A 22,248-nucleotide genomic window follows, 5' to 3' on the forward strand; every position below is an offset into this window, starting at 1 on the left:
AATTCCAAAAATACCAAATACAGAATACTAGGGTTGGCCTCAGACTTCCATGTGATAGAGGTCTAGATTATTCTGTCAAAAACACAGAACTGAATATAGCTGTTGCTGTGCTTAATATGGTATTAACTACACTGAGGCACTGGCTGATGCCTCCCTAACAGTCCTCAGCTGTGCTGAAGAGAATTTTCTTCCAGGTCTTTTCATCCACCATTTTGACCATGTTTCAGTGGAAGGACAAGGTCTTATTCCTTCTTCTGGTAGTGACACTTTCTGACGAAATGCCACTGAGAGAGTGGCACTGATGATAGAATGCTGCTTCAGGAAAATATTTGTCTGATAAATCTCCTGTGAGGGAACAACCGAACCACAGAACTTTTATGTCACTCAGCCAGACATACTCAGCTACTGAATGAAAATTCTGCACCTCAACATGTCATTATGCAATCGTTAAAAGTAACTAATAGAAGAAGTATACGCTACCAGTCCCACGCATAATAATAAATAAAGACAATTCTCAATGATTACTTCACTAGTATGTTCAGAATGTCACAAGTGATACAGAAATAAAACTAGCTTGTTCAAAATACTGATTTTTAAAGAAGACTATTTAAAACATATGTGTTTCATAGAATCATAGAATCATAAAAGTTGGAAAAGACCTCTAAGACCATCAAGTCCAACTGTTAACCCAACACCACCGTGCCTGCTTTGTTTACTTACTGCTTATTTTTACCAAGATGTCTGAACTTAGGACAAGGAATGAAGATTTTTGCTATTTTGTTGCTGCAGTTTTCTAATCATTGACATCAATGAGATCCTAATAACAAGAGATGCAGTCTGTACTTTGCTTTAAATTTAAGCTCTTTCCTTCAGTAAAGTGCAGGAAATATCAGAAAGCCTGTGGAAGGCAAGGGTTCCCCCCACGAAGTTTGAAGGCCTTTGTTCAACACTTTACTGTGAAAAATTTTCCACTGGCAAAGGCAAGGTGTTCTGCTTCTGTTTTTTTCCCCCCTGTCTTTGTTATGATTTGAACATAAATGAGCACATTTGCCTCATTAAAAAGACTCTTAGACCATCACATTTGCATTGCTTATGTAAATTGGATTTGTAAATCTCTCAAAGAAATGATTAAGTTGTGGAGTGATTATTAAAAAAATTATCACATCTTCAATATTATGTGAAATAAGGTGGGTTTACTATTTCTCTTGAACATCTCTCTCAATTCTCACAAGAACAACCTTTATCAGCCCAGTATCTGTATTCCAGCAAACAGAAGTATCTATAAATGACCACAGTTCAGGCTGTAGGATCTCTTCTTTGCTGCTGCAAAGCAGCTTCCACAAACAGCTTCCCCAACATAACAGCACCTACTCTCATGTACCCATCTTTCCCTCACTGAGCAAAGATTCACCATAATACTGACCTACTCCAGAGATGTCCTATGCCTCTTGCTCAGAGGTGAATCTTCCACATTATCTCCTTGAACCTGCTCTGGCCAGCCTATGCCTGGTGCTGGAGCACTTGCGCACAGCAAAGCTGCTGTCACCACAGGAGTTCTTACTGTGCAGGAGGCCACAGGCCCATTGGGAACAATTGGAGAGGCCTACGAATTAAAAAGGGGTGAAATCCACTGATGTGGTGGGTTTCCCAAGCAGGAGGCTCCCTGGGTTTCTTCTCCTTACGGCAAGATTTGGAAAAATAAGGTTGTACCCTAGGACTCCAGGGACTTCCTTGGTGAACTGATGTGGGAGTCAGATCAGAAGATAAGTCTCTCTCCCCCATCTCCTCTGACTCATTCCCTCATCCTTTCACACTGGAGGACTGCTGTCCCAGGGGAATGGGTGTGCTGTTGGCTGCTACAGTGGAATCGATGGAAATTTCAACACTGAATTCCTGTACTTGTTTTGTTACCACCACTAATACCTGCCAGGCATCACAGCACAAGGATCTCTTGTGCCATGACAGCAGATACTCTGATTGAAACACTTTGAAGAAGGAAGAGAGAGGAGCGGGCAGAAACCAACAACCCAAATGAAATTCATTTAAGATACTGATTTAATACAATAAGCTCAGTCATCAGTAAAGTTAACTTGGCAGAGTTCCCTCCTTTGATTATCTAAACAGTTCTGTCAGAAATATTCCACATTATCAGAAATATTTCTAAATTTAATTCTGAATAAAAACCACCCTTCCTTGTTAGAAAAGGAGAAATCTAGAATGCAAATGTGACCCCTTTTAAATATATAGATGCATATGAAAGAAATGCAGTATTTCTTAGTGATGTATGCTCCTTAAGCAGCTGCAAGTTTAGAGAAAATTGGTTGTAGAGAGAAAAATATATAATACTGAGGCGAAACTTGGGAAGTGATTCATGAACCTCAGGAGGTCAGAGGTGGAGCTGATAAACACAATGACAAGTTCAGACACCCAGACAAATGACAAGAAACCCTTTTTGTCCTGCGAAACTGGACTGGAAGTCTGATCTACACAGCTTCTTGTCTCAGTGTTGAGTCACTTTGTTCCCTCTTCAATTTAACTTAAATGGTAAGTGCTTAAGTTTACAAAAGTTAAAAATAATTAAAAAAAAAGGGATAATAACCTCCTCAGAGAGACATACATAACACAATATAATTCTTCTGTTTCCACAGCCAACTCTTATGTTTAATCTCATCATCTTCAGGCCTACAAACCATCTGCTTTTGGGGATCTGGCAGACCCATTTTGCCATCAGTCTGATCCAGTGTTAAACCAGCTGTGGATTATAGTCACATCTGCGCACTAGATGTGTGTGTGCTACGGTGAGTTGAGAAGACTCCCAACGATGGCTTGCAGTGCTACTCAAAATGACAGCTCACCAAATACCTGTCGGGGACACAGCAGAGTGCCGAAAACGTTGTGTGCTTTTCCCCTGTCTCCAACACCTGTTTATTCTGCGTAACAAAACACTGTCGTAGCAGCAGAACTTAGAGGAAAATCCAACTGCAAGAAAATCTCTGGGGCAAATGGCATGACATTTTTCACCGCAGAAGGAAATCCAAAGCCAAAATGAAAACTAAGAAAACCAATCTCAGAGAGGAGGTACAGTCCTGATTCCACTTTAAGCAAACCATGGCCCCTATTATGAGTAAAAATGGTCCCTTTTAAAATCTTGATTTCAGAGACAGTGATTTCATGTAGGTCACTATTTTAAAATATTTCCATGTGCTTTATAAGCTCAACATCCAACCATTTAAACTGGTCCTTGGTATTTGTGCCACTTAGGCACCTTTTCAAAACACTGCCCACAATGACAGAGTCTTGCGCCATGAAGAGTTTTGAACTCATTGCTCTGTGTCATTTCCCTTATTTGCCAGTTACCTTTTTCCCTTCTACTTTCTCCCTCTGTGCGGAGTTCTCTTCAGGTTCAATTTCTCTCTTTGCTCAACTACGCTTTTGCTGAAAATAAGCATGCAAAATACTGACCAACATCTAATTTACACGCACGCTAAATATATGGTAAATGTCTTTGTGCGTGGTTTGTGTATGAGGGTACTACCGCATATCTGGACAGGCCTGGAAATAGTCTCCCACAGAAGAGAAAAAATTGTTTCTCTAGGTATAAAATACACCACCCCTAGACACCGAGAATTATGGAGCACAACTAAGCAGTACCTATCTACTTGGAAGCATAAAAAAAAATCTATGTCTGAGTTGTAGATGGGCCTGGTACAGACCTAATCTTTTCTAAATGCCTGGTGCTGGTAAAGAACGGACGACTGGCACCAGTGCTTCAGCCCTTCACTGGTACTGATTTCAGAAAAAAATTGGGTAGACTCTCAAATTACCTAATGTATGTTTTTCTCTCTACATTACTGTTTGCATTAGACAAAATTGTAATGAGTAGCAGATAAAAAGAGAAACTGTTAACAAAAGTAACATTCCCAAACTACTAGGTCATCTTATTTTTTTAAGAAATAATTAAGACCATGTTTAAATCTTTAGATATTCCACTTACTGATCTTGAAAGAAAATAAAGTAGAAAGGGGGAAAGGAGGAAGAGAGGGAAAGCGAGGAAATGGAGGTTAACCTCTTGGCTATTGAGAAACAAAAATGTAACCCAGACTACAGAAGTAAGAAAGCATCAATAGAAGAATTATTACTGTCAGTTATGAAATATCATTACAGACATCAGACCATATTCAATAACAAGAAGGTTACATTCAACGGTGCATGTTGCTGTCATGATATATGCACCAATACTGTAACGGTGATATTCTCTTGCAACACAAACATTTAAATAGTCTAGATTTTACAGAAACTTGCAAATGAAGTATCACAGATTTCAAAATACTGTGACTGTAAAAAAAACCTTAAGCACTTTGGACTGACCAGATATAGAAAGGCTACCATTTCTAGAACTGTTCTTCCTAGAATGTAAACAATAATAAACTTTAATTTATTTTCAGTTTACGTTCGATTTCTCCCTTTCTACCAGATAAATTTCAAATAAACCCTCTCTTAAATACACATATCAAAAGATTCTGTTTCTGAATAACCGAAACAAAGTTTCAGTCAGTCTGCAATAAAAGATTGTGTTGTAAAATTTAAGTTGCGATATTTAATCCAATCTGATCTCAATTTGCAACTATTCTTAACTCCCCAGATGTATTTTCAGCTAATGAACATGTTTTTGGAGCTATGACACCCACCTCTAGGCTTGTCAATTGCAGTTTAGAGGTAAATGAAATCAAATATCTTACAGACAGAATTTGAATGTGATTACCCTCTATCACCATCTCAACACAATCTTGTCAGGGAAAGTTTCAAAACAGAGTGTTGAATTAAACCAGTCTGACTCAGAAAAAAGCTAGCCTGAATAAAAATAATTGAACTTTGTGCAGAAACTGTATTAGTTACTTGGTCAGAATTTCACTGCAAATGCAGGTTTTACTTTACATTTATTGCACCTGTATGTTAGATGCCTAATGTGACAGCATTTTACAAAGACATCAGTAATCTAAGCTCTCGGCTTCTTAGTGCAGAACTGGTCAGCCATTACAAATCCTCAGTCAAATGCCTCAGTAAATCTGCTGAGTATTTCCTGACGCCTCAAACAAGAATACAAGGGTAAGGACTAGAAAGTGCTATTCAAGGTCAGGCATTCTTCCCTGGTTACAATTGGTCAAGTAACCAAGTACCAAAAAAATCTCATGAAAAGCCCTAGAGATATTCACTGTATTCCTAAAGACTTGACTTTAAAAGGTAAGCCAGTTTACCAGCCAACTAAAGTATTCCTATATGTTTCTGAGGCAATCTACAAAAATGTATGATAGGAATAAGATTTTCTATTACCTTCTCCAGTATGGCCTGAAAACTTAAAAAAAAAAAAAAAATTAATTCTCTCTTCTAAAATTCTCCAGAAGCTCTCCATAAAAAAGAGCAAAACCTCTGAGAGCAGCATGGCCAGAGAAGTAACACTGCAGTGAACCTGCTCCTCCACACTAAATCTCCTGCCTTTGCCCCCTTATAGAAGAGTACGGGACACAGCTGCCTGTCTCTACTTTGCATGCTCAAATCTGGGGCCAGGGACAGAACTGTTCGTGGCACTTCTCTGGGGTCTGCCCTTCTGAGCAATAACCCTCATGCACGCTCACTGTTAATGCTGGATAAACCTCAAAAGTGTTAGAAGTGCCCTTCACGTAAGTATTCAAGAATGCAAAGGCTTATCTGAACAACAGCCAAAATACATCTTGGTCTAGATACCATAGGATTTGGCCAGGGTGGAAATAATGAGGGAATAATCTCTTGGACACTATTTCAGTGCTTTTCTCTGGGGAAGAAACCAAGAAAAAGCAGAGGTGTGAGGATTATTTCCAGATCCCATTTGTGATCAGAACTATGACACTTGTCTTGTATCAATTATTTCTCACTACTCACTGCCTGTTCTTTTTTAAAGAGATTGAAGTTGACAAGAGTAATTGTAGGAAGGTTACCCAAGTGGTGCTACACAGAGAACGACTGAATGGTACATCGTGCTTAGAGTAAGATCGTTAAAGGACAAAGAGTTAGAAAAACCCTATTGCATACAAAATATAAGAGTAATTACACACCAGGATGTTACACTGGAAATAAGAAAAATAACAACTGTGGGGAAGAAATCCAACAAACGAGTGACCCTAAAAGAGAACATGAATTCTTGTCTTTGATGCTTTGAGTAGTAAATATCCAATGTGCAGCAAGGTATTAACCAGATGTTAGCAAAGAGAGAAAATCTAAGAAAAATGTAAGAAAACAGAGCATATTCTTAGCCTGAAATATTTCTGAGTTTGCATCTTTACAATCTTTCCACATTTGTAGTCTATACCATAACAGCTCTGTAGTTGACTGAGAACAACAATAAGGAATGATGTCTCCCAGCACTGAAAACTAGCTTTTAAATGTTGATACTATAACCAGACCAGCCACACCCTGCCTCTAGGTCACAGGGATATCACTGTGCTTACTACAAGCCACTCCACTAGCAGCAAATGAACTACGTACAATGTAATAAGCAAATGCCCTGAGGCCATAGGCATAATGGTAGCTTGTTGGCTTTAACTTTATATTCGCTTGTTTATTGATTTGAACTGAAGCAAGTATAGAAGTATAGTGGAGATAATAGCTATGATGGTATTTACTATTTAAACAGGGATTTAGAGGTCTTTAAAATATGGATTGTTGACCTTATTGAGGGTTTATTATTGTCTCCTGTATATAGATCTTTGTTTTTCAAGCTCTGTATATGATGACCTGAGTCCACCACTTGAAGTACTACTTGGGCACTTGTTCCTTAGTAGATTCTTAACATGACAAACCATAATGGCTTCTAAGAAGATGTCTCCATTTTTTGAGACATATGACATAAGAGACTGCCATGAACCCTTGGAGACTTCTGCAAGCTCTTATAGCACACTGGCACTTTCAGCCCACAAAGCTAAAAATATTTTGGAGCATTGCTGTTGGAACAGCATACAATAACCACCTTGCTGGAGGAAGAAATTTCTATGCTTTCAAGAGGCCTTTCTGTTTGTTTTAGGAGCTCACCAATCATACTAGACTATATATGCCATAAGCTAATGGTCTGAAAAGTATCAGCTAGCAAAATCAAGTAGCTACAAAAAAGCAGAAACCCTCTAGAAACATGTAATTTAGAAATACCAAATACTTTTCTTGTTTATTTGCTTTGTAAAATTGAAGTAAATATAGCAAAACCCACCAAAAAAAAACCCAAACAAACAAAAAAAGAAAAAAAAATCAACTTGTATTCTAGTGGGTCACAATTGAGCAACATAGGTTTTTTTGCCTTGAAGTCTAAATCGTAAAAACAAAGAATAGATATTTAGAATAGAAATACTTGTACGTCCTTCAGCCTTCACTGCTATAATCATGCATAAGAAGGTACTATGACCAGATCTACCTCATTTATTCAAGTGTCTTTATCCTATAATAACATTCAAGAAGAGTAAACAAATTATTGAAGAATCAAATAAAATCCTTTCTTATTTCACGCACATTTGGAGTCACTTCATGTACAAGTATACAGAAAGGAAATTCTAGTAACACACTATGTGCAGCAGAGCAGAAGACGACTGTTAGAGATTTTTTTTTTTTTAACTTTGTACAGATGATGGAGCTGAGGCTACTGTAAACTGTTTTGGACAGAATGCAGAGTCCAGCTCGCATAAGCTTTTGGGAAAGTTTTACATGGATGTGCAAGTACATCTTTCCCTTTCCTAACAGCCCACCTATTCCCTGACGATGTTTTATCTTCAGGAACTATACAGAAGAAATAACATTTTTTAGTTGCTTAATTTTAAATTGATTTGGGGTTTACAAAAGGTACACCAAGGGTGCTGATGGCACGCCACTGAGAGACACCGTGCTCAGGTCTGGCTGCAGACAGAGGGCTCAGGGTGGAATAAGGCTGCGCACAGTTCAACACCAAGCTCTGAAATTGTCTTTTCCTGTAACTTTACACTCTGCACATTATTATAAGCCTCCCTCTCTCCCCTACTTCTATACCTTTTTCTGTGAGAAACTATTGTATTTTATGTGCAATCTGACTTCTTCGTAGCCCTGAAAGGTAGACCTCCAGGTCTGCAGCTGACTTCTGCCAAACCCGGGGAAAATAATTGCCGCGTGGCACTTACCTCTCCTTCTCTGGGCCACGGCCTTCCATTCTGTGTGTATTTGCTTTGATTCTGGCGCTTCTTTTGCCCTCCATCAGCAAATTTGCACAGCAAAGGCTCAGTGGGGGCTGTGAAGACAAGAAACCCAGTCTATATTAGCATCCCCCCCAAAGAAAGTGATTATACCAGCAACAGTAGTGCTTTGTAATACTGATCTTTTGAAGTAAAATCTTGCCTTCTGCAGATATTTTTTGCCTCTTTTAGTCCTGACTCCACTGGCAGCTGTTCTTACTAAGCTTCAAAAAAGTATATACTGGCAGCCCTTAAAAGAATTTAGCAAAAATTGTTGAAAAAATAATCAGCCTACGCAGAATGTTAAGTTGCTGTAGTGGAACAGTAGAGTCAGACATTAGTTCCAGCAAAGTTAGACATGTATTCATGACCAGCATTAGTGTAAGGATAAACACTGCTTTACTAAAGCAGCTTTCTGTTTTTATTACAAAAACTTTGCAAGAATTTGCTTAAGGAATAACTGTTCTCACTATTTTTGTGTTTCTCAGCACCCAATCCTTTAAAAATCTGAATAAACGGAATAAAATAGACTTTTGCCAAGCACAGTCCAATTAGCTTTTTTTTGCTCTTAACTCCTCTTATAAGCAAGTTGGTAGCTGAGAAACCCCCTTTCCTCTCCAGCTGAGATCTGGTGTGTGTAAATACAATAGTCACGGGGGCCGGAGCCCTGGGAAGAAAGGATGTTCCGAGCGCTGCACACCCCAAAAGGCAGCTCACAATCGAGCCCCCTAGTGAAGACACTACTCCACATCAAATAGGTACAACAGGAAGGGAACTTTGTGTCTTGGGATCTTTGCCCATCCACCCAGCTTTTAACAGCCTCCTAAACCATTTTCAGCCAAAACTGTAATTAGCTTGCTGGTGGGAGCTTGCCTTTGCTGCCTCCTTCTTAAAAGTGGGGCCAAATTCTACCCACTTCATTAGGTGTATGTCCAGACCGTCCTTTACTGCCTATATCAACAGATAAGTAAACCAATATTGGCTTAGTTGAAAGAAAGTTTAAAATGATGTGTCACATTTGAATCTTTTCAGGAATTTATGGGTTCCCAGGCATGACGAGTAGAGGCTCTAACTAATTAACCAGGAGTTTTGATGGAAACAGGCAAAACCTCTGTTTTTTTTCTCCTAATTTTCTGAGTCTGAGAGACTAGAAATGTTGAAAGACTAAAAGCACAGTGACGTGAAGGAAATGTTGGAGTAAGGGGGTTAGTCAAGTTGCTGAATTACTTGTAACGAAAACTATGATTTGGTGAAAGGATAAGGTAAGTTCATATAATATTAAAACAAGCTCACCTCTCCCAATTTCTCAGTTACAGCCAGCTCAAAATGTGTCAGAAAGCGTAGATTAAAACAGTGACCACTTCAACACTGCAACCACGGAGCAAGGCACACAGAGAATCTCACATCAAAACAACAATTTCTCATTGGGACAGCATCACTTTGGCTACTTCTGAAGCTTTAACAGCTTTGTTTTTTCATTATCATTTTACCAGGCTAGTAATTTCCAAGGTCACTGGAAACTGAACTGCAGGGAACAATCCATTATTGGCAGAAAGCTCGACTGTGTGACCCCAGAGGTCCTTCCCCACCTCTGCCTTCGATTATTGTATCAGATTTTGGTAGAAGCAATGCTCAGCCAACCATTTTAAATCTAAAATAATGAAGTTTTAAAAGCATCCAGGTGGCTGTGGAGATTCTTTCTGCAGATGGAGAGATTTTACAGGGCTGATTGCCCTGCACTTTCACCAGTTCTACTCCACAGCGCGATGCTGCATGATTTCAGAGTGGTTACTTACAATTGACTTTGATGTGACTGTGAGGGAGGAGCAGGTGCTAAGCCAGCCTTAGAGAAAGACCTATTAGACGTCACATCTGAAGCTTCAAAAGCTTTTTATTTTAAGCACTGAACAACTATCAAGCAACATAGGATACCAGTAGAAGGAGCATGCAAAAACAATCTGCACGTTGGATATTTACACATGCCAGGATCATCGGCTAAAGTACACATGTGGTATTAGCCCATATACTGTGATGTGGTTGAGCAAGCTAGGAAATCATATGGTTTACTACATATCCTCTCTATACATTAGCCAACCACAAATAGGAAGCTGTTGCTTTTCTGGACTTCCCAATATCCAGCATTACCATCTGACAACCTTTATTTGTCAACTTGGGGCCTCCTAAAGCTGACTGAGATTGAACAGAACTGTCCATCAACCTTACACCCACCTCCCTTCCCTAGAAAAACACGTGAAAAACATTGTACAGACTTATCAGAAGGCAGGGAAGAAGGAAAAGCACAATGGTACCATGCCCTTCACAGGCAGGTTTCTGCATGGAAGGTTATGTCCCTCTACAGCTGAGTGGAATTCTGGGGAAAAAGTTGATCTGTGTTGATCAACATTATCACAAGCAAAAAGATGAAAGGAAAATGTTCTTACAGAACGACAGAGGCCAGATAAGATGGTTTGGGTTTGGTTTGGTTTTTTTTGAAAAACAGAGGCACATAGCATATTACATAGATAGAAAATTATCTTATTAGCTCTGAAGTGAAGTAGGTCTTAATGATTTACACCTGGAAACAACTATGGTAACCAACCTCAATATAAAAAGAAATCAAATTAATAATCTTTCTTCTTTCAGGACATAAGGTAGAACATTGAACAGAGTCTTAGGAGTTCAAACATGTTGCTCTAAGTACACAGAACTCAAATCTCTGGTTTACTTCAGCCCTCTAGAAATCCCTTGTAAGAAAGGGACTCCAGGCTTTGCAAGATCAGATGCACATGAATATTTGACATTAGTACATTTACTAATCAAATAAATAACAGGAGATAACTATATCAGGAAAACTATTTCTAAGTAGCATTCTTTTTTACTGGATTCATGAAGCGTCAGAAGTGCTTTAAAAATAATAAATTTACTTCAGACAAGAAAAAAAGTGATAATTAGGTACTATGGTTATCAATTCAAAAAGAAAATATTTAGGAACTATTGAAACAATATCAACATTTGTGAATTATACTGAATGACTGCGGCAGCAGTGGGATATTTTGCCCCCAATACATTTCATAAGGGGAGGAAGGAAAAAGGGGAATCTTTTAAACTTTTTTTGCTTTTGGTCGCTTCCACTCCGAATAGACACACTTAAATTTATGTAGTGAATTTTTACTTTTCTCCTTTTCCTCTACATGAATACACTGAAAATAAATGCCTGTGTCCCTGCCTCTTCTCTCACCTTTTGTACTGCTGATTTAATAGAAAATGCAATTTGGGTATCTGTAGATGTTCATATTTTGAACCGATAAACACATCTTTTTGTATGGTTTTTGACATCCTCAAAGTTTCAAGCATGTGTGGTATTTTAAAGCCTATCTGGAAAATCTACTGTTGGTATTTTCCTGTCAGAAAAGTGAGAATTTATTCACTTGAGACAAATTTCAGGCTATTCCATCCTGATAAACTCTTCACGATGGAAGGCACTGCTCTTTCTTTGACTTCTATTTGACAGCAACAAATAGAAATATCCAGAATAAATAACAGCTTTAACTTGAACAAGGTTCATTAAGCCATAACCTGTTTTTCAAGGAGAAGATTTAAATGCTTGCTGTAGTTCCCATCCAAATCCTGCTCTAGTTAATAAGACATAAACAGCCCTGAACTTGGCTTTCAGTCCTGAGAAGGAAGTGGGATCAAACTGATAGTGCTTCTAAACAGCATTTGCCAAGATATTCAGGGCTGCTTTAGAAGAGGGCAGTAGTTGCTAGTGTTCAAATTCTGTTCCCATGGAAGTCAATGGCTAAAGCCCTATCTCTCTTCAATCAGGCCCTGAATTTACTCTAAAAGTTCAGTGGAGGTGAGAGAGAGAGACTGGTTTTATGTCAATCAAACCTGTCGATATTGTTGGTGTTCCCTTAGGAGATCAGCTTCTCATGCTCCGCGACTTTAGATGGACAGACTGTGCAGACAGACAGCACTGAACTGCCAAAGGCTGTTCTATCACCAAAAGCAACAGTGGCATTTAAAATAGGACAAAACCTTTAGATGGAAGGAGATGGGGATAACAGTGCCCCCTTCTCAAATCTGACAGCCTCTTAGAAATGTTCCATCTCAGCAAAGCAACTTCAATTAAATCAGAGAATTCAACCAAAAAAGCAAACTTCTAGCTAGTTCTGAATGCATAGTTTCCTTATTCTTTCATTTATCAGAAGGCAGATACACTTGAGCTTCTACATATGCAAAAATGTATATATTCATGAGCATGTGCTTCATAAAGGAAGATGAAAGCTGTCATTTGCATTCAGTGAATCTTTTTCATTATTTCAGGTGCTCTGAAACTTTTTCTGTCATGAGTTACAGTGTAAAGCTTGTCCTCCACATCTTCCGACTCACAGTCATATACCATCATCTGTCCAGCAATGGCAAGAATTACATACATAAGAAAGTAATAACAAGAACATATTTATGCATTTTAACTGCTTTCACTGTGAATATTTTTGAAGACAGAATATTTTTCAGCATGTCAGGAAGAGTTTAATCTCTTCTTCTCATCATTTTCAGAAATGACAGTAACATCCCCAATAGCCAGCCTAGCAACAAGTGCATTGTGAACATTCATGTGGGTCTTTAAACACCTTCATTTTGTTAATGTTAAGAAAAATTATGAGAAAGGCATTGGTATATCAATCAATGGTCAGTGCACAGTCAATGATCCTTTTCAAAGTATGTTTTTATGTGAAAGTTGGATTAATTTATTTCTTCAGCCTTGGCAAGTCCTCCTCCACCATAAAAAACAGAGCAGAGCAATAACCAAGTTCACAGTTACACCACACATCCAAACTGATCAAGCTTTGATAACTATTTGTCTTCTTAACACCCTTCCAAATTTTAAGTATTTTGATAACATTTTCATGTACAAATCACAAAGAATATCTGACTGAAACATCCATGCAAGAACCAACCCCTTTGTCTGCCACAGATCATTCATTTTTAGTCTTTAAGAAAAACTTCATCATACAGTAACATCAAAGCCACTTTGTAAGCAGACCTGTTTACTCATACAGTATTTCAGAGTGAGACAGGAGAGACACACAAGCTCTAGAAGCAAGGCATAACAGAGAAAGTTAAAGCTCTGATTCTACACCTGGGCACAGAGGGATGTACCCAGCAGGACTACGGCCTTTACAGAATCCACAGAGTTTATTTAAAAAATAAATTTTGCTGTTGTAAGCTTTAAAATTGTAAAAGTTTCAGGACCCCATCAACAGAGTGACTCTCTGCTCTAGTGGGTCCACTGGCTTCTAGGAAAGGTCTGTCACGCAGTACTTATTCATTCCAAAGTCATAAAGAAAGGAAACTCGAACTCTAAGGACGATTAGAAAACATAACCATAGCTATCCTGTTCTTGGAAAATGAAGATGAAGAATTACAGAAGATGGTATGTAGTATGAAAGGACAAAAGGACATGGAAGGACAAAGCGTTAGCTGAGTAAGGAAACGGTAAGTAATGAAGCAAATGAACATATCATCCTATCCCACATGAAGTGCTTGACTTGTTGAAGGACAGAGCTGATAATTTTGTGGAGTAATAGATTTTGTCCCAGAAGTCCACAATACTGGATGTGATGTCACAGGACAGACTCTAACAGATGTATGTACAGGTATAATGAAAGTGCATTATTACATGTTTAAATGATTCATTGCCTCTCAGCGTTCTTGGAAGAGCCAGTGCTTCTACACAGGCCAAGCAATACAGAGCATATTTGTCCAGTAGGTTTACAGTTATATTTAACTACATGATATTCAGTGGACTTGTACAGTTGATTACGAAAGCAAAACAATGAGTTAATATTGCATTTTAGTTTCTACAACATACTACTTTCACAACATAATTATAGAAATTGGGGAAACAGCTTTACACAACAGAAAGTACCCCAAAGCAACAATTAAAAAGCAAACATCTGTTTGGCTGGCAAGAAAAAGAAAGTGATTTACTTTTGATAAACTGTATTGTAGCTTAAGTAATTATCTCTAGTTCACCTCTTTGTTTTGAGAAATGGGAAACAATCCTTTGATCTTTTTGTATAATTATTTCTAAAGAGCAAGAATATACTAGAAAAGGAAAATAAATCCCAGAGGAGAAATAGTGTGTCAAGCATAAACTTAATGTTTGTATTCTGTGAAACAGAAATTACTTAGAGCAGGTAGAATAGCTAACCGTACGCATAGGCTGGAGAAACAGCACGCCAACTGTGAAGTGTGGTCCGGATCTTGTTGCAATCGATGCAAACACTCCAGCTGCTACATAGGAAAGTTACACTTAATCATATTGTTGCAGAAGCTCCGATAAAGATTTGTTAAAGTAGATCAGAAGCTAGAGTCTCCTTTCTATGAGAAACCGCAGCATTCATTTTACAGTTTGTTTTTGTTTAAAAAACTACTTTAGTTTTTAAATTTTCAACAGAAGAGCAGATTGCGAGCGTCTGATTCAGGCCTATTAAAATGTTCCATTCCAATGTTGCTGATAAGGAGAAACTGTTATAACTCGATACATTATTTTATGGAGATAACGTATAGAAACAGATGCTTCAATATGGTACTGAAACTTAAATAAAATCAGTCAAAATAGTAAAGCTCAAATTCAGTATTAAAGCAGTTCTGAAATGTTGTAATATGAAGGCGTATTTTTATTTGAACAGACTCCATTTCTCAACCAACTCTAGTGCTGGTCTCTGTTGGAGAACATGAATGGATAAGGAGCAAATCTAGAATAGAATTAAGGAGTCCATTCATTAACTTTATTAACCAATAACTAATACAATAAAACACTGCACTTTAATGTTCAATTCTGCCCTTATTTTAAACAAAAGGCATGAATCAGAGCTCACAGAAGTTAGAGAGAGATTCTCAGTGAATCCAAAGCCACTCTATTGAAGCCTAATTTAAATCTGAAGTAACTGTGAGCAACAGCAGAGGTGGGCCCGTGAGTTTTGCCAGAGAAAGCAGCTTCCTCAAGCCTGATGATACAGGAAAGTTCTGCCCTATTGGAGGTCTCCGACATAAAGCTGAAAAACATCAGCTGTAGTTCATCCTTTGCGCCCAGTGCTAGGACAGCTCTTCAGAACCTTAAATTACTGGATGAAAAGGAAGTGCGGTCTTTGAGGAGTGATTTGTTTTGCAGTTTTTAAATTCCTCCAAGAACTTTTACAGCAAAAGAGGAGGCGCTTTTACCAAATGACTGTGCAATCAAGCCAACGAAATATGTGCATCAGTTTGCAGAAATAATTTCCCACACCGGTGCTTAGACCTGCATTTTCCATGACTTTCAGACAGGACCCATAACCAACTGAAATTTGGAACACATTGTTTTAATGTGCCAATTCTAGTTACAAAACACAGAATTTGGCTGGATTAACACCTCCTGCAAAAACCACTTCAATAGACTTCCTTGGATTCCTGCCTCACTGGAAGAGCCATGTACCAAAAAACTGAGACAGTATATTTTGAACGGGAGTATTGGTTACAAGTCATTCAAAGCACTTTGCATACTATCTGCGCGATAGATAATAAATAAACATTGAAACAAGTAGATATAAATTTTTGTTATTGTTGTTAAGTAACCAAAGCCCCACACTTGCTCAATCAGCACTGCTAAAAAGTGAATGCTTATGAAACCAACCCACCTTTCCATATTTGAAGAATTTTTGTGTGGAACTTATGTGCCACAGCTCCTCCGCATTTCTCTCATGCCAGAGCAACTAAGGAAGACACTGAAGGAAGAAGAGCCTACATAGCTCTTCTGGAAACTATGCAAGTAATCAGTAGTCTAGGATTCTGACTTCTATGATTTAAAAAAAAAAAGAAAAGAAAAAAAGTGGTTGTTTTTACCATTTTTATGCCATTGGCTTCTTGTACTATTACTGCCTCAGAGGCTTATTAGACTACACATGTTTGGGCGGGAGTTGATTCCTTCAAGTAAAATGAAAAAAAATGCCAAACTTAAAAAATAATCCTGAAAGCATTTTAACACATTTTACTGTTTCTCATTGTGAATTCCCAGACCATGAATTGCCACACAGTCACACACTTCTGCCATGTGTGACAAGGAACTAGAAGTGATCAGGTGAGTAATATCCAACCTAATATCCCAAGATCTACTGAAGTTGATGAGAACATTTTCAATACCTTTAATGGGTTTTAGCACAGGCTTCTAGCCTATGACTCGAACTGGAAGTAAATATGAAAGCAGTTATGCCGGAGTCTCTCTTATGACCTTTGTGTTGTCTCCCAGCATTTTTCTTTCAGTGCTGGCACTCAAAAATTACAGGCGCTAGTGTTTCATCAAGTCTTCCAACTTAAAGCTGCAATCCTGTCGCATTAGTAACAACATATAAAGAAAGTAAAGGCAACCACTAGCCTGCCTCAGGAACTAGTTTTCAGAAAAAAAACAGAGGGAGGTTCTGCAGTCTCACTGTGTTGCCTCTCATCCCACATAAGCATTAAAGCTGAAAATTCGTATGTTGCAGCAATGAACTAGAGGACAGGTCTGAGTTGTATCATGTTGAGGTTGTTCAGCCTGGAGAAGAGGAGGCTCTGGGGAGACCTTAGAGCAGCCTTCCAGTATGTGAAGGGGGCCTACATGAAAGCTGGAGAGGGAGTTTTTACAAGGACACGTAGTGATAGGAGAAGGGGCAATGGCTTTAAACTGAAAGAGGGTAGATTTAGATTAGATATAAGAAAGAAATTCTTTACTATGAGGGTGGTGAGGCACTGGAACAGGTTGCCCAGAGAACCTGTGGATGCCCCCTTCCTGGAAGTGTTCAAAGCCAGGTTGGATGGGGCTTGGAGCAACTGGGTCTAGTGGAAGGTGTCCCTCCCCCTGGCACGGGGTTGGAACTACATGATCTATAAGATTCCTTCCAACGCAAACCATTCTATGCTTCTGTTTTTAAACAAGCGGCACCCTGACTTTAGTGCATTTACTTCATACTGGTGTACCACTTGAATGTTCCTGTACCAACTTTTACACAGGTAAAAGCTGACTGAAAAAATCTCCTCCTCTAAATGTGAACCCAAACCTACTCTTTAAATCCCTTCTGAGACTCCCCTATGAGCTTTTAGGAAGATTGTACTTCATATACCTTTTTGCCCTCTCCCCTAATCTCAGAAGTTATTTTGTTTGGATGAAAATGGAGATCTTGTATTTCTTACTGTTCAATTATTAAGGAACAGCAACAGAGGCAGCTGCATCTGAGAGTCTCAGCAATTTTTAAATGATCTCATGTACCGTAATTTATAATGGAAAAATCAGGTGCAAATAGTGTGAGATGCCTTCTAGTTCCCCTCTAATGGAAATAAAATGAATCCCGGGTAATGGGTGACCCTACTTGCTTCTGTGGTCACCCATTTTACTTTTTAGTGTTCTTTTTAGTAGTCTCGGGAGAAAAGAGCAAATGCAAAGCTTTTATCCGAAGCTGCTTCTCAAAACAATAGCTCTGCTCTTCTGCTATATAATCTATTTTTACTATTCTCATAACCTAATGTTATTGATCACAGAGACTTTTCTATTGTCCCACCAAGAAAAACTTACTTGTACTGACAGTCCAGAGACAAAATGATTGGAATTTATGCTGTACAAAGAATTAATTCTGGTTCTGCTAATACAAGGTTATTTCATGTAGCTGATTAAGTATTTCTATCATTTAGTATTGAATTTGTTTATTTTAAATTTTATTTTATTAGATTATTTAATACTTTTTATTTAGTATTTATTTAGATAAGCCAGAACATTACCATCACATCATTCCTTGACTGTGTGACACTAACACTACAGAGAAAAGAAAATTCTTTTTAAACATACGTTTTCAATATAAACAAGGAAACCTGGCCAAATGTCTTATGTCAATACAATGATTTCTTTCCACCAGCATAACGATAATTGCTGTACACAGACATTCATTTCTGACTAATTAAGGTTGAGTCTTGGCATTCGCTGCTCACACTCCAACATATGTATACCATTTATGTCCAGAAGAGCTTATGCAACCCAGTGTTAAACGGCATAAGCAAAAAATGCTTGTTATGACCATTAGCTTATTTAATTCAGACGTACATGTTTAAATACTACATTCTGTTTACTGATTGTGGGGAAAGAAACATCTGTTGTGTCCTTGTGAATGGTCACTGCAGTAAAAAAGTGGCCATAGATATAACACTAACGTTATTTATAGCTCTACTCATAGCCTGTGAAAGAGTAGCAGGAGAAAACTCTTATAATAAGAAAAAAGATTTGGTTTTGGTAAAGCTGCCCTGTGCATGGTCAAAGCAGTAACATTACCTTCTTGGTATCAGAGCTGAAACAGCATATTCCTAAAAGTAATTATTAGTGTGGGTACATGAAATATTCCTGTGTAAATGAAAAAATAAACCCAATATTTAACAAGCTATCAATCTCTTCAACAGTTTAAAAATATTCAGAAATATTCAATTTTTTTTTCTCAGACTGCCTAATGAAAATTATTTTATTTAAATCAGTTCTAATTAATACACATTCCAACAACGACCACTGGGTGCAGCAGCAAAAACTCCAACCACTTACAATCTAAAACATAGCTGAGCAATCTAATTTTGCCACTACTGTGAGAAAGAAGGAAAAGCTGAAGGGAAAATTCTTTTTATTGTTATTGCCTTTCTTTCATTTTATTCTTTTGCATTCACTGAAAGACATAATTTGTATGCCCTAAAATGAGTGAGTTTGCTAGGAGCTAACACACAGCATCACCAGCTTCCTCACTTAAATGCAGAAACACCTTTAAAAAGTGGATTTGACCCTGACTGTGTCAGAACCATGGCCAGGCATAGGTTACACAGCAGAAAGCATTTACAAGATGGTGACTGACTAATTCTTAAAGGCAGGAGTTCATTTTGCTGTAGTAGAGAATATCCAAATCACACTAAACACCTTGGACAGGGTAATTACTGTGTACTGCAAAACCTCACTGCATGCTCTACCATCTTCTCCTGTAAACAGGCCCAAAGGGAGGGAGGGAATACTTTGGAAACAATATGTAAGTAAGGACACTGATACACTTTCCCTTTTTCTCTCTGGCAGAAGGGGTGAGCAGCATCTCAGAACATGGACCACTGACTATGCAGCACCCACAGGACACACCAAACCCCCTCCCCATAGCTCCAATTCAGAGTATCGGTTGCTCCTCATGGCAACTTCCAAGCCCTGAGTCTGCAAGACAGGCTTTTCTGGGTGCTACTGAACCGAACATCACTGCTCCCCTCATCAAGAGCCTGCAGGTAGGGAGCAAATGTGGTACTGGCATGTATGTGCCGGGAAAGGAAGCCAGGTTCTTGGGGGAAAAAAAATGTCCCAGTGACTATACTTCCTTGAAGGACCAGGCAGCAGCAAGCCCCTGAAGCATACCACCGCCTGGAGCTCCTGCCAGGACATGCAGGCTTTGCACCACCTTCAAGTAAGTCTTTGCCTTCAAAGCACAATTGTACCGGTGATCTCCATGGCAGAAAACTGCACAGTGGTTTCACGGGGAACTTTCCAGTAAGTCACCTATTTATGATACTTTATCCAAGGGAAAGACAAAAAGTGAAATTACAATTTTTTCCCAAGACAATTGAGGATTTCACACTTCACTCTTTTCAAAACGTGTTGATGACACCAACACTAAATCTGATGTGCTACAACATAAGGAAAATTCTAACCCTTGGAGCTTAAAAGCTTTTATTACCATCTGATACAATATCCTAGAATATTAAATAGATAACACTAAACCCTTCTGAAATTTTCAAGTGCAGAGCTCTGAGCTGAGGGTAGAGCAGGAAGCAAACTTACATATTAGAGACTGAGTGATAGCCTGATCTTCTTTAACTCTGTGTAATACATGTCTCAAAGGTTGTATGGAGGTCATGCTAGATCCTGCTTTGCCATGGGTCCAAAAGTTACAAAAGGAATGTGATATCAATGCTAAGCTCAGTAAAGTAAAAATCAGTCCCATACTCTGACTTGAAAATACTGGAATAGTAAGAACCAGAGCAAGCCAAGGACAACAAGGAAGAATAGCTGGAAAAGAAAAAAAACCCCATCTAGAAATAGGCAAACACCTTAAGAAAATGAAGAGAAAACCAGGCAGAGTAGGGAATACTTCTGAATTGCCTTTTAAAATGTTCTAGCTTCACACAAGAGCAAATGTAGTTCATGCCTTTACGTGTTTCCGGATTACAACTGAGGTCTTCACAAGTACAAACACCGTAACAAGAAAATGTTGTAATTGAAAAAGCAAATGGATGGGCTAAATGTCACTGCCTATAGCAAACAAAATGACAGAAGTTTAAAAAAATGTGGTTTCACCTGAAAACAGAGACTGAAGACCTGTTCTGTTGCACTATGAGGATTCCACTAAGACCGTAGATGATCTCAGAGTCATTGTATTGCATCAAAACATGAACGAAACAGTCACAAAAATACCAAGGCCCTATTATCAAAGTTGGTTTAAAAGCTTGTCTCAAAACTCTAAGGATGATCCAACACTCCTGTGCCACAGGAGATATAATTAGAGATAACCACATGAAAGATGAAAAAGCAAGGAACTTTCTTCCAGGTAAATTATGCTACGAGAAACAGTGATGTCAAAATCCAACCATTCTTTAAAGTTTTGTCCCGATTTGGGTGGGATCCTCCTTTGGTTTGCAGGCACGTGGATGCAGCCATGCCGGCCTGATGAGTTTGTGTGCAACTCCATCCAAAGCATGATTACAACTAAACAGCAGTATCAGAGTCGGGCCTGACAAAAGCCATCTCCAGCTGACACGAAGCAGCAATTTTCTTCCGTGCAAATGATTTCATGCATCAGCCAGCAGGGAGTGACAACATTCTGCCGCCAGTGACTAAGTGTACGACCTCCGGGCTGCAATTTCTACCAGCTTAATAAGAGTCCATTGCAAACATGATCATATTTTTCACTCTGCTGTTAACAGGGATGCTAATCTGGCTCTCAGTTTCCTGTCTGTCTTTTTTTGTTTTTCTTTTTGCCAGCTTTATTGCTTACAATGTAGTACTTCCCTGGAGACAGAGAACAAACTCTACTCCACTTTGCTAATAAAACTTCAAGACAACACTGCAGCGTAAGAATTGAAGGGGAACAACTTTTCTATTTTGAGGAATGTGGCAGGCCTAGCAGAGACCTCATGGCTTCCTTCTGCCGTGAGAAGGCCAGCTGAGTACTTTTTCTGCTGAACTTTGCAACCTGGTGAGAGACAAATGGAGTTAAGTGAGAGGGGGAAAGCCTCCTTTTCTTGAACGCTTTCTGATACAGAGATGGAAGAAAAATCCCACAGCCCTGAGGATGGTCAGAAGAGGAACAATGACATTTAAGTGAAGGGTAAGGTAACAACTGAGTAACAAAAGCACGTATACTACCCAAATTTTAAAATGTTCTCCAAACACTTCAGCTAGGATCTGCACACAAATAAAATCTGCATTTAATGAACCAAAACACACTGATATCACTATTAATGCTACAGGATTAACACAACAGTAGAATACTGTACTGCATTAGGAGACTGGTTGTAACTCTAAAACATGGGAGAAACTGGTTTATTTATACCTTTAATAGCAGCGTTGAGGAGAGGATTAATGGCAACCTAGATTTTATTCCAGCTGATTGTTGATCCTAAAAGGAGCTGCAATAAATGGTTAAAAATGCTGCCATTAAGCCACATTTGTTATTCCTGTGCAGTACAGTTCCACTTCTTCGCCTGTTACCAGCCGGGAGAACAGAGCCTCAGGCTCTAAAACTCAGCTCCAGATTGAGAAGGTCGAACTTCCAATACCGGAGATCAGATAACCAGTGATACTAAGACTCTATGCCAAGGGTGGAGGAAGCTTTATTGAATAGGCCAGCATGGACTTGATGGTGGAGCAGATGACAAATGTCAGATTTCTTTGTCTCCACCTCTGTCAGAGGTGTCCAGAGAACTGGACTACTTGGACATGTGCCATATAATT

At 38.7% G+C, this 22,248-nt stretch overlaps 1 protein-coding gene across 7 annotated transcripts in view; it reads right to left on the bottom strand.

Moving 5' to 3' along the window:
- RBMS3 (RNA binding motif single stranded interacting protein 3) overlaps positions 1-22,248 on the bottom strand; it is a 722,203-nt gene that overhangs the window by 84,254 nt on the left and 615,701 nt on the right. For all 7 annotated transcript variants that reach the window (XM_075418969.1, XM_075418970.1, XM_075418972.1 and 4 more), the window contains one exon: positions 8,169-8,275. In XM_075418969.1, the coding sequence (XP_075275084.1) occupies positions 8,169-8,275 (107 nt within the window). The remainder of the gene's footprint in view (positions 1-8,168; positions 8,276-22,248) is intronic.

Source organism: Opisthocomus hoazin, chromosome 4 (assembly GCF_030867145.1).
Source record: "Opisthocomus hoazin isolate bOpiHoa1 chromosome 4, bOpiHoa1.hap1, whole genome shotgun sequence".
NCBI lineage: Eukaryota > Metazoa > Chordata > Aves > Opisthocomiformes > Opisthocomidae > Opisthocomus > Opisthocomus hoazin.